The sequence below is a fragment of the Monopterus albus genome, unplaced genomic scaffold, assembly GCF_001952655.1.
Source record: "Monopterus albus unplaced genomic scaffold, M_albus_1.0 scaffold209.1, whole genome shotgun sequence".
In the NCBI taxonomy this organism is placed as follows: Eukaryota; Metazoa; Chordata; class Actinopteri; order Synbranchiformes; family Synbranchidae; genus Monopterus; species Monopterus albus.
The window spans coordinates 1601923-1614645 of record NW_018128089.1 but is presented as its reverse complement, the minus strand read 5'-3'; the positions used below and the strand labels follow the sequence as shown (position 1 = coordinate 1614645).

Sequence of the window (12723 nt, the reverse complement as noted above, 5' to 3'; positions counted from 1 at the left end):
CAGTGTACAACCACTTTGTTACAAGTCAAAGTCCTGCATTCATAATGTTAAGCGCAAAAGTATTAGCAGCCAAATCTGGAAACACAGAAAAGTGTTTTCTGAGCGACACTAGGACTTTAGGAAAAAACCTCTAAAGCATCCCCCACTGACCATCCATGGTGCATCGACGGTGCCTCTGCCTTCCTTTATGGAGATTGTGGTAGTTAGGATCTGATGTAAACTAAATCAGTTCAGACAGATCATCCCAGTTTACATAACCATTTAATATTATTCTGAACAGAGTAGTAGGTAACCTGGTAGTTAGGGAAACGAGAACAGAATCACTCCTCCTGCAATGAAATAGATAAAGTATTAAATAAGGAGAGCAGGATATGGTTCTTGTTATAATTGCTAACTCTGAGAGACGCGACAGTCCAAGTAACTTCAAAACAGTGCTGATTTATTCAAAGGATCACAGGTAAAATTAACATTACACGCTCAAGTATCTTGCACCTCCAAACTGCACGCAGGCAGATGTAAGATGAAAGACCCTGAACCCACCAGGCCTATACATTATATCCCCTCGGTTGGGCTAGCCCCATACTACACAGAAACGTCAACCGAGACGTCTCTGTTGCCAGCTTTGCAGCTGGTCATAGCAGTAGTCAAAACATGAAGTAAATCAATGTGTGTGTGTCTGTTGGTTAACTGGTGTGTAACTAAAAACATTCTCACGACCTCTAGTAACATGTCGTGACATTAAACATAAGAACTTATTATGGCTAAAGCTACAGTTATACATGTCATAATAATAATATTAAACACCCTGTCTGCTGACAGTCATCAACTCTTCTCTCTAGTTATCCTTGACCAGATGTACCCTGTAGAAACTCATAAGCAGGCCTAAGCATTTAACAGTCTAACTAGACATCCTATCTCCACTAAACATTTCTAATACATAAAGTATCTATCCAATATCTATTTGACTAAAAATACCTAACAGAGAGTCAGTCAGTCATTGTTAGCCACAAGGTACAGTCAGAGTCCAGAGTTCCCCCGGCTGGGTCCAAATGCACACTCACGACTGCACCACCATCACTCCTCTCTCTCTTTAACCCACAGCTGTCCTAACTTCAGTCTTCTCACAGTTAGACAGCCTTCTATGGCTTGAGCCAGAGTCACAGTCCCATGCCAGCTCTACACCCCTTCTTCCAAGCATTGTCTGAGATGTCCAGTACATGAACTTCTAGGTCGCGCCGACATAGCACACATTTCCTTTTTCTAAACATGAACAGAGCACACAAACTGTTCACATAAGGCTGAAGCTATGTCCATTAACCATTTAAGGAGGAATGCTCTCTGGATGTTTACCCATAAATTAAACAAGGAGGACACAAGCCAAGATATTCTAGAGAAGAGAAGAGAAACAGATCAAGCTTACATAAACACTTAGCTCATCCTTACATAACTATTAGAAATAATATCTATATATGAACTACACACTATTCTATTACATATTACCTCTGGACTGGTACCTTGTTTGTTTTTAACCACTGCAATGTCTTTAACACCCTCCTCACCCGCAGAGCCATCAGCATTGCTGATGACACCTCCCACCCCACACACTCCCACTTCAGACTCCTGCCTTTAGGGAGAAGGTATCAGAGTCTTCAGGCCCACTCCATCAGACTTACAAACAGCTTCATCCACCAGGCTGTGAGGATGCTGAATGCTGTCCATTACCCCCCACCCTCTGCCCCTGGTCTGTGACCCACCACAGAACATAAAAAGACGACCTCTGTTGTTTTTCACAAACTCAATACATTCCCCTTTTTTGTTAAATGTAAATCTGCTGCTGACTGTTTTTTAATGTCTTATCTGCTGCTGTTGGTCATTTGCACTACTGTCCATCTGCATCTCATAAGCTATTCTGCATCTCATCATCAACGCCCCTGGTGACGCCGACCACCTGACAATCTTCTTATTACTTGCATATTGTCACTGATTGCACATGGTTTAGTTTCTTCATAGCCTATTAGGTTGTACCATCTAGTTTTTTTTAATTAGTTTTCTTATTCTTTGTTTGTTCTACTTTTATTCTATTTTAGTTACTGAATGCCCATACCATTTAAGAATTAGGTGAGAGAGAAAAGTAATTTTTTTCTATATGTCCTGCACATATAGTGAATTGACAAAAATCTTTGATCTAGATCTTAAAAGCAAAGATTTTCAGCTAATGAGCTAATGTTGACATGCTAACAGGCTAAATTTAGAGGGTGAACATCACACATGAGCATTTTTGCAAACGTGTAGAAAATGAACGCCCACTTTCTGTGGTTACTTTGGGGCAAATTATCTCACTAGCTTCCAGAGACCTTGTCTGTTCTCTGCTCTGTGGCCGGTAGGGGACGCTGTGATGGGAGCGGTTGTGTACAAGAGGACACGCCAGGCTTATTGAACTGGTGACCTGTGCTGCTAGAGTAGACAGGAGCCGGAGCTGTGACTGCTTCTGTCACTGGCCAGAGCTTGTCATGTTCAAACCACTCGACCTCTAAGATGGAGACAAGGTTGACATGGTTGTGCTGCTCCTTTGCTCCACCACTCGACCTCTAAGATGGAGACAAGGGGCAGGTTGTGCTGCTCCTTTGCTCCGGTTTAGTTTTCCGAGTCTGAGATGACCAAGTAGAGCGTTACCTCTGACTGAAGATGTCTGTGATGTTGCATATGTGAACAGCTGCTGTAAATGAATCTATACTTCATGTTCAGTAACAGACAGAGTGAAACTCCTCAAAACAAACGGGCTGTTGACAGTCAGATGGAGGTGGGTGTGTGTTTAATAAAACCTGAATGAACAAAGAGAACCTGCACCTGTCTTTAGCCCCAACACAAACACACTGAGCTGAAACTGCAGAGCCCAAGAAGCTTTATTCACACATGTTTCCATTGTTTTCTGTGACAGTCTGAAAACACTGGAGCTCAGAGATGAAACCTGACTCTTAATAAAACCAGTACTTGAAGGGACCAACATGTTTTAACTTGTGTCACTGTAACTTCAAGGATAAGGTTGGCCAATGTCTATATTAACAGCATTTCCTGCCTCTACTCACTGTTGAAACCTACAAATTCTCACTGATCTACATTAATCTTCTATTGCTTCTGTCACCACATGTACTGTATATACACCAACACCAGCTCAGGCAGAGATGTCTGACCACCTGTGGCCATGACAGGAGCCTGTGATTGGTCATGGGGAGGTGGTAGGGACAGGTGGTGGATGAGGGCTAGGTCAACCCTCAGTGTGGCGTTCAATAGTCGGCCGTGGGATCAGTCGTTTCGGGGTTCATATATTCAAAGGCCGCCTGACTCTGAGCAACAAACTGTTTGAGTGACATGAGCAGCACCTCAGTGGCCAAGGACTGATGCTGCACACCATCATTAGAAGGGACGGGTGAGCCTTCAGTCTCTGGGGCCAGGGGCTCCTTCAGGCTAGAGCGGCAGTCAGGGCCCCAAAGGCCCCCGGAGCCTTGGGCATCTTGGGAGCTGAGACGCCGAGGACAAGACAGACTGTCAGCCAAGATGCGATGAGACGAGCTGTTGGACTTGATGTTCTCCTGGTTCAGGAATTCCTCCACCTCCTGCTCTGACGGCTGCTGCAGCTGAAACACCAGGGGTACAAGTTTATTGTTTTGACTCCTGTTTGATCACAGACAGGAAGGATTCAGACCCTGCGCTGTTTGTTGTGCTGTACTTTTCATCTGAAACAGACACAATGACCTTTTTCAGAATGGGTTTAGGCTGCGTCCACATCTCAGCCTCAACGTTCAGCTCTGTCTCAGTCAGATCTGATCTTTGTGTTGCTTCTTCACATCCATGTGTGTCAGTGACATGTGTCCAGCTCTGGTATGAACATGGCCGAGCTCCTAAACTGCCCATCACTACACACATATTCAAATATTCACCGCGTCTTGTTCACTTTGTCACATTCTGCTTTTATCCATACAGATACATTTCCACCTCAGCAAAGAGAGAAAATCCACTTTTCAAATAAAGCCTGGTGGGTGGAAACTGACCTCCTGTCCTGAAGAAGCAAACCTCAGCGATTTGACAGTAAAAAACAAGCACCGCCCCCAGCATATAAGCTCAAGGCTAACCAGGCCTGTGAGGGCGCCATCAGCACAGCACCTCCAACACAAAGATTTTTATGGTCAATTCACTATATGTGCAGGATATACAGAAAATCGAAATACAGCTTCTCTCTCACTTAGTATTGAATGCCATACCATTTAGGAAACTAAAATGGAATAAAAGTAGAGTAAAAATAGACTAAAAAGAATAAGAAAATAAGTCAAAGTGATTAGGATAAAAGTAAATGGTACAACCTAATGGGCTATGACACAAACCATGTACAATCAGTGACAGTAGTGCCAATAAGAAGATTGTCAGATGGTCAGAATCATCATTAAAAATGAATTAACTCATTTCTATGTTCTGCCAGGGTTCCCACTCCTTTCAAGAAATAAATTTCCAGGACGTTTTCAATGATGCAAGGCTGCGATGACAAATGGGATCACATCCAAATATGTATTAATCTACGGTGATACTTTTTCTATATAACTAGTGATTAGACGCTCTAAGACTGATCGATTATCGACGACTGTCGCACTCTACCAGACAGGTTAGGGTGAGAAAAATAACACGACGTGGGGGGCGCACAGAAATAAAAAAAAAAAAAAAAACAATCTAAAAAAAAGTGGGAAGGGAAACCAATCTGAGGTGGGAAAACCGGCCTCCCCAGCCTGGGAGTGTGCACATACTGAAAGGTTAGGCACTGTTTGCAGGTAGTTCAGGAGCCCCAAGGTGTCTCAGGTACATTCCAGATGACCCCTCCCCTCCGTACTCACCAGGCTGTAGAGCGGTGTGGCATTGATCAGCAGCTGCAGGAGGATCTTGGACAGTTCCTGCAGGCCTTGGAGCAACTGTTGGATCTGGACCGGCAGCTCTCGGACCTGACGGACTGGACTCAGCTCTGCCAACATGACGGCCTGCCCTCTGACCCGGTTCAGGGTCAGCTCTCTGAGACTCTGGGCCTGGCACAGCAGTGCCACCAGAAGGCTGCGCAGGTACTGCAGCAGGCCCCCCACCAGCTCCAGGACCCGGCGCAGACCCAACTGTAGGAACACATGTAGACAACGCAATGTTTCCTCACATAAAGTGTATGATTCACATGTGTGGTGACGTTTAGTGCTGTGGAGGGTGTCTGGGTTTTCTGTAACAATGATAAAATTTAGCAGCCAAGTGTCTGATTACTCTCTGCTCTGATGGAACCTGTCCAGACCTGCAGGACCTGCTGACATGAAGTCTCCACTGCCCACTGACATGCACTCATGCAGGCTGTCTACAGGTATCCACAACTCAGATTTAAGACTTTTTAAGACCACTTTCAGTGGAATTTAAGACCAAATTTGTGAGGGAACACAAAATGTGAAACTATACTCTTTCCAAGTAAACATGTCAGCTCAAAATTAAGAAGACTATAAGAACATTGCTCAAATGCATTTGTGAAAAACACAAAAACATCATCATTGTCCTCAATTTTAGAGTCTGAGCATTTTACCCTCAGTGGACAGTGACCCAGATGTCACAGCTGACAGAGCAGTGTGCAAACCAGACTGTGTATAGATGTGGATGACGTGCAGCTGCCTCCTGTAGTGTCCTCACCATGATGTGAGTCATGGTTCAGCTTATCTGTCTGAGCCACTGACCTCCACTGTTGTCCACCCCCACCCCCCAGTGAGCCACCACTGCACTGGGGGGCAGGTTTCCTCATTTCACACATGAATGTTCAGTTCGAAAAAGGTGCAGCCAAACTGAACGGAGAGGGAAGAATAGCTGAACGTGTCCACACGGTGCTGAGGGCAACTCGGATCAGACACCTGTGCAGGTGGACCAGGACTGTGACGCAACCATTCAGTCTGGCTGCAGAAACTATTTTACTCTTTGCTGTTGAAGCTCAGGCAGTGAAGACGGACTGTCCTCACCTTATCTGCGGTGTCTGGCAGCCTCATGGCGGCGCTCCGCAGCTGCTCTCTGACCTTCACCAGACGGTGATAAAGCTGCAGGCCGAGACTCAGCAGGAGGCGGCGGGCCCTCGTCCGCACACTGGGCTCGTCACCCTCATCCTCCTCCTCATACCCCTGCACCCTCACCTCCCACTCCTGACCTGAGGGACGACGACAGCAGTGTTGGGACATGTTAATTCACGAGCAGAGACCTGCCCTCACTATCGATGAATGTGATGAAATGCTTGTGTACTGGAAGGTTTTGGGGAGAGGTTATGGAGGTCGGCGCTGCGCTCAGGCACTGGGCACAGCCGAAGGACAGGGGGAAACGGACTAAGAAAAGAGGGGGAAAGGAAATGGGTGAGTAACGAAAAGCAAAAGCAGTTGTAAGGTGGTTCGGTAGGTTTAAATGGAAACAGAGGGGTGTAGTACGGCATGATCTGGTGGCATGATAACCAAACTCTGCACGTTGTAGTAAAGGCATTTCTATATACACATGTATCATGTGTCTAACTTGTTTTAAGTAATTATCAGCACAGACTGTGGCAAGGCTTTACACTGTACTACATTAAGAGGCAGCCAAACATTGCACCTTTATTTTTATTAAGTTATTTACCAATACTGTGACTTTCCTACTGCAGCTATTTCCTTTCCTCGTTTTCATCGGAGGGAAAGTGGTAGAACAACAAAAACACAACATTAAGTCACTAGTTAACAAAGGTAGGTGCACTCACATAAACTCTGCTCATTTACATAATTAGTGCTGGTAAATATGTTGTTATCCTGAGACACTGCCGTGTTGCAGTATGTTGGTGCCTGACTGTGACCTGTCACGGTTCGTAACACAGGCTCTGTTTCCTCACACTTTCACTACTTATCCCTGTGGGAAAACTGGAGGAATGTTCCTGATCCATGTAAACATTCACAACTGGTCACACAAGCCAATTAATTATTATTTGATCTTTTTGACTTCGTGAATCCTCTAACAACAGTTCATGTTCCTGGAGTTACCCAGAACTCCCCTGTACTCACGCATTGTGGGTGGGAGGGGCAGGTAGGTGGCGGTGGAGTCCTCCAGACGGCCCAGCACAGATGCGGCTGCCTGGCCCCCCTCAGAGTCCTGCAGCCACTGCGCCCCTGCCCGAGCCGCCTCAGCCAGACGCTCCAACCAATCCAGAGCTCCATCCAGACCGCCCACCACCCGCACATGAACGTCGTCCAGCGTCAGGAAGAGGGCGTCCACCAGGTGACCCATCACCTGAGGAGCAGGAGACACCACCTGGTCAGAGTTTATGTTTCAAGTGGTTCCAGTGGACTCTCTCACTGGGCTGAACTTTGACCTGCGGCTTTACCAGCTGACCAACAGCAAACAACAAAATGGAACAACAAATAAACAAACAACAACAAAACGAGGCTTTGTGTGCCGTCTCTACACAGTGGCTTGTAGTGTCACATCTGTCCAAACAGGAAAGACTAGATGAATCCCAATTCATTTATTTTATGGTTCCTCGACCCTTGTAGTCTCTCCTTGTGTCTTCTCCTCACATCTTACGCGGGCGGGACTAAGACACAAGAAAAAGACGCAAGTGAGGGAAACATGGCAGAAGTTCGTCAAACTGGGATTCATCTGCTGTCTGAGTGTGTTTGCTGCAGCTCAAACATCAGCATCAGGACATTATTTCATTCTCTGTTACACCCAAGGCTGCACACAGAACGTCACGTGGTTTTCTGGAATCAGAGGACGATCAGTCGATAACAACAGCTACTGATGCAGCTGAATATGCAGCACTGTTCTTTAACGTCTGTGCTTCCAGCTGTGAAATGTACTGTGTCCCCTGGGGCCACCATAGCTCAGAGGTGGCAAACAAAGAGAGAAGCAGCCGAAGTGGATGCTAGCTGGTTTGGGCTCGCCAGCCGACTCCCGTTTTCAGGTGTAATCTGAGTGTGTGGGAGGACCAACCTCGTCTGCTGACTGGTTCAGGATGGGGAAGTTCCTCTCCAGACGGTCAAGACCAACGAGGGCCAAATTGTTGGCAACTTCAACTGTGGACAGAAAACAGGGCGTCAGGAGTTTCACTCTGGTCCACCTGTACCACTGTGCTTCAACCCCATGTGCAACCTGTACAGGCACAGTACAAAAAGTAACCAGCTATAGCAGCAGTATTTCTCTGTGCGTACTCTGAGGCTCCAGGCTCTGGAGAAGGGGCGTGGCTCGTCTCATGGCCACTTGGGAGATGCTGCGAGCTCTGACCTCAGCCACTCCTCCCATCAGTCCCAACAGAGGGTAACGCCCTTTGACCTCTGAGTACACTGATGTCACCGACTGTAAAGCAGAACGAACCAGAGGCAGGTGCGAAACTCTCAGCACGGCGCTGGTCTGAAAAACAGGGGCAGAGGCAGCAGAACATGTCTCCTTACATCAATGTGGTTTGAGGAGCAAAATGAGCCTCTCTCCTCCCACACTTTGACTTCTCCCCTCAGCGTGCAGCTCCACCAGTTAAACACTGGTGTGGAAGTTCAGATGCAGGCTTTGCTGAACTGAGCAAATGCATACAGAGAAAGTTAAGTTCCAAAGATCTGCACTCAGAGAGAGAGGATTCAGTTCCGTAAAGACGGATTTTAAAGGAGCGCAGAGCAGGACCAGCTCTGGCGTCTCTGCTCACTGAGAGCATGACTGTGTCTACATGTGTTTATATACGTCCCAGCTGTGTCCAACACTCATTCCTCATAACCTCATGCAACACGACCTGGACTGGAAACGCAGTGGAAAATTAATGAGTTAACTCATCAATTAAAGTTCACATGTGAATTTCACACCAGGAGGCTGGAACAGCAGCTGTGAGGACTTCCAGCCAGTTTCTGCTACAAGTCACCCAAACATATGTGATAAGTAACCTTAGCGTCTGCGGCCGGACACAACACGGAGCTGCTTCTGAGCAAGCAGAAAACCTCGGCTGCTGGTTCAGTTCAGATGTCAGGAGCTCTGAACTCACCTCAGGATGTTGCTGATCTGACATGTCTCCTTCAGAGAACCTGAGGACAAATACACAGGTCAGACGGCGTCACGACTCCAGATGGTTTTCATGTAAAATCAAGTCACAAAACTGAGGAGTTATTTCTTTGGTTTACAAGTGACCAGAAAACAAAAAAATCCCAAATGTCTTTTTTGTCTGAACAACAGTCAAAAACCTACAGAGTCAGTTTACAACAGTAGAAAGTAAAGAAAAAACATTTGGAGCCAGAATTGAAGCTCAGACTTAGTTTTTTATTATTGTTTTTGCTTTAATTGTTTTTTTCTTACAAGCAAGCCACTGTCAAAATTCTGAGAAAAGTGACAAAGTCCAGTTTTTTTAAGTGAGCCAAGGACAATTCTGCTCCTCAGCGGACAATAAAGGTTCATTCTATCCCATCACAGTCCAGAATAGAACACCAGAACATCTGGGACCTGAACAGAAGCCTGAACAAAAGAATTGTTAGTTTTTTTTTTTGTAAAAGCTTCATTTATTATATTGCAGATTAGACAACGGAGTCGGATTAATAATACACTAACAGTTTGATGTGCCAGCTATGAAAACAAAGCCAACAAGTACGTGAGGTCTTACCTCATCAGAGCGGCTGTGGCGTTGGAGAATCAGCTCAACTGGGCACTGATGGCAAAGACAACGATGATAAAGCGTGGGACAGCGTGTGAGGCTGACGTCATTGCTGATGACCTCAGAACAGGAAAACCCAGTCGGTCATATGCTGTTTGTTTCTGTGCGATCGCGACCAATCCATTACCTCTGAAAACCAGGGCTAAAGTGGAGCTGCTCTACTGTGAAGATCAGCTGCTTTTCTTTGTCTCGCGTGACAGAAAACTCAATATGTGCATGTCTGGGAATTCACGCAGAACGAGTAAATGAGAAAATAATCAGCAGATTAATTAACACTGAAGACAGCTGTTGGGTCATTAAAACACTCAAATCTTAAACAATGGGTTTTTATTTCCTGGCTCATTTTTAGCCCAACACTGACTGTAGACCAAAGGGTTTGGACTTATTAAAGGTACACTTCTCTGCAGGGGTTCATGAATTCCTCACGTCGTCTCTTCCTGGGTTAGGTTGCAAAAAAAATCCCCATTGAGACAGTTTTTAAGAAAAGAGACGCTTATTTGAAAAAGGAGGGAAGCAGCCGAAGTGGATGCTAGCTGGTTTGGGCTCGCCAGCCGACTCCCGTTTTCAGGTGTAATCTGAGTGTGTGGGAGGACCAACCTCGTCTGCTGACTGGTTCAGGATGGGGAAGTTCCTCTCCAGACGGTCAAGACCAACGAGGGCCAAATTGTTGGCAACTTCAACTGTGGACAGAAAACAGGGCGTCAGGAGTTTCACTCTGGTCCACCTGTACCACTGTGCTTCAACCCCATGTGCAACCTGTACAGGCACAGTACAAAAAGTAACCAGCTATAGCAGCAGTATTTCTCTGTGCGTACTCTGAGGCTCCAGGCTCTGGAGAAGGGGCGTGGCTCGTCTCATGGCCACTTGGGAGATGCTGCGAGCTCTGACCTCAGCCACTCCTCCCATCAGTCCCAGCAGAGGGTAACGCCCTTTGACCTCTGAGTACACTGATGTCACCGACTGTAAAGCAGAACGAACCAGAGGCAGGTGCGAAACTCTCAGCACGGCGCTGGTCTGAAAAACAGGGGCAGAGGCATGTCTCCTTACATCAACGTGGTTTGAGGAGCAAAATGAGCCTCTCTCCTCCCACACTTTGACTTCTCCCCTCAGCGTGCAGCTCCACCAGTTAAACACTGGTGTGGAAGTTCAGATGCAGGCTTTGCTGAACTGAGCAAATGCATACAGAGAAAGTTAAGTTCCAAAGATCTGCACTCAGAGAGAGAGGATTCAGTTCCGTAAAGACGGATTTTAAAGGAGCGCAGAGCAGGACCAGCTCTGGCGTCTCTGCTCACTGAGAGCATGACTGTGTCTACATGTGTTTATATACGTCCCAGCTGTGTCCAACACTCATTCCTCATAACCTCATGCAGCACGACCTGGACTGGAAACGCAGTGGAAAATTAATGAGTTAACTCATCAATTAAAGTTCACATGTGAATTTCACACCAGGAGGCTGGAACAGCAGCTGTGAGGACTTCCAGCCAGTTTCTGCTACAAGTCACCCAAACATATGTGATAAGTAACCTTAGCGTCTGTGGCCGGACACAACACGGAGCTGCTTCTGAGCAAGCAGAAAACCTTGGCTGCTGGTTCAGTTCAGATGTCAGGAGCTCTGAACTCACCTCAGGATGTTGCTGATCTGACATGTCTCCTTCAGAGAACCTGAGGACAAATACACAGGTCAGACGGCGTCACGACTCCAGATGGTTTTCATGTAAAATCAAGTCACAAAACTGAGGAGTTATTTCTTTGGTTTACAAGTGACCAGAAAACAAAAAAATCCCAAATGTCTTTTTTGTCTGAACAACAGTCAAAAACCTACAGAGTCAGTTTACAACAGTAGAAAGTAAAGAAAAAACATTTGGAGCCAGAATTGAAGCTCAGACTTAAATTTTTATTATTGTTTTTGCTTTAATTTTTTTTTCTTACAAGTAAGCCACTGTCAAAATTCTGAGAATAGTGACAAAGTCTAGTTTTTTAAGTGAGCCAAGGACAATTCTGCTCCTCAGCGGACAATAAAGGTTCATTCTATCCCATCACAGTCCAGAATAGAACACCAGAACATCTGGGACCTGAACAGAAGCCTGAACAAAAGAATTGTTAGTTTTTTTTTTTGTAAAAGCTTCATTTATTATATTGCAGATTAGACAACGGAGTCGGATTAATAATACACTAACAGTTTGATGTGCCAGCTATGAAAACAAAGCCAACAAGTACATGAGGTCTTACCTCATCAGAGCGGCTGTGGCGTTGGAGAATCAGCTCAACTGGGCACTGATGGCAAAGACAACGATGATAAAGCGTGGGACAGCGTGTGAGGCTGACGTCATTGCTGATGACCTCAGAACAGGAAAACCCAGTCGGTCATATGCTGTTTGTTTCTGTGCGATCGCGACCAATCCATTACCTCTGAAAACCAGGGCTAAAGTGGAGCTGCTCTACTGTGAAGATCAGCTGCTTTTCTTTGTCTCGCGTGACAGAAAACTCAATATGTGCATGTCTGGGAATTCACGCAGAACGAGTAAATGAGAAAATAATCAGCAGATTAATTAACACTGAAGACAGCTGTTGGGTCATTAAAACACTCAAATCTTAAACAATGAGTTTTTATTTCCTGGCTCATTTTTAGCCCAACACTGACTGTAGACCAAAGGGTTTGGACTTATTAAAGGTACACTTCTCTGCAGGGGTTCATGAATTCCTCACGTCGTCTCTTCCTGGGTTAGGTTGCAAAAAAAATCCCCATTGAGACAGTTTTTAAGAAAAGAGACGCTTATTTGCAGGAAGTAATCATCGTTCTGTCAGTGACTCCTTTCCTCGAGTATCAGCTGATGTGGAGTCTTACAATCTGCTTGTTCATTCACTGTGAACTCGTGTTAAATTAATCCGTTCTCCTGATTATGAAGAGCCCAACTCTGCACTCTGAGGTCAGTGATTCTCAATAGAGGACTGGGCAGATGTGTTTCTCTTGGGTGAGGACACAAAGGAATCAGTGTGTGAGTGTTTCTGGGAAACCTTCATGTGACTGACAG

The 12723-nt window shown here is 45.8% G+C and overlaps 2 protein-coding genes across 2 annotated transcripts; both read right to left on the bottom strand.

The window, feature by feature from the left end:
* Nucleotides 1–2939: 2939 nt before the first annotated feature.
* Nucleotides 2940–9661, bottom strand: LOC109970905 (perilipin-2-like). Its single transcript, XM_020618814.1, has 8 exons — nucleotides 9641–9661; nucleotides 9032–9071; nucleotides 8217–8415; nucleotides 7999–8081; nucleotides 7071–7296; nucleotides 6018–6199; nucleotides 4881–5147; nucleotides 2940–3635 (listed from the first exon to the last, which is right to left on the bottom strand). Exons 1-8 carry the CDS (start codon nucleotides 9643–9645, stop codon nucleotides 3285–3287), a joined length of 1353 nt encoding a protein of 450 aa, XP_020474470.1. The 5' UTR covers nucleotides 9646–9661; the 3' UTR covers nucleotides 2940–3284.
* A 594-nt stretch (nucleotides 9662–10255) lies between these two features.
* Nucleotides 10256–11941, bottom strand: LOC109970862 (perilipin-2-like). The gene is made up of 4 exons (XM_020618713.1): nucleotides 11921–11941; nucleotides 11314–11353; nucleotides 10507–10705; nucleotides 10256–10371 (listed from the first exon to the last, which is right to left on the bottom strand). Exons 1-4 carry the CDS (start codon nucleotides 11923–11925, stop codon nucleotides 10256–10258), a joined length of 360 nt encoding a protein of 119 aa, XP_020474369.1. The 5' UTR covers nucleotides 11926–11941.
* Between the last annotated feature and the right edge of the window lie 782 nt (nucleotides 11942–12723).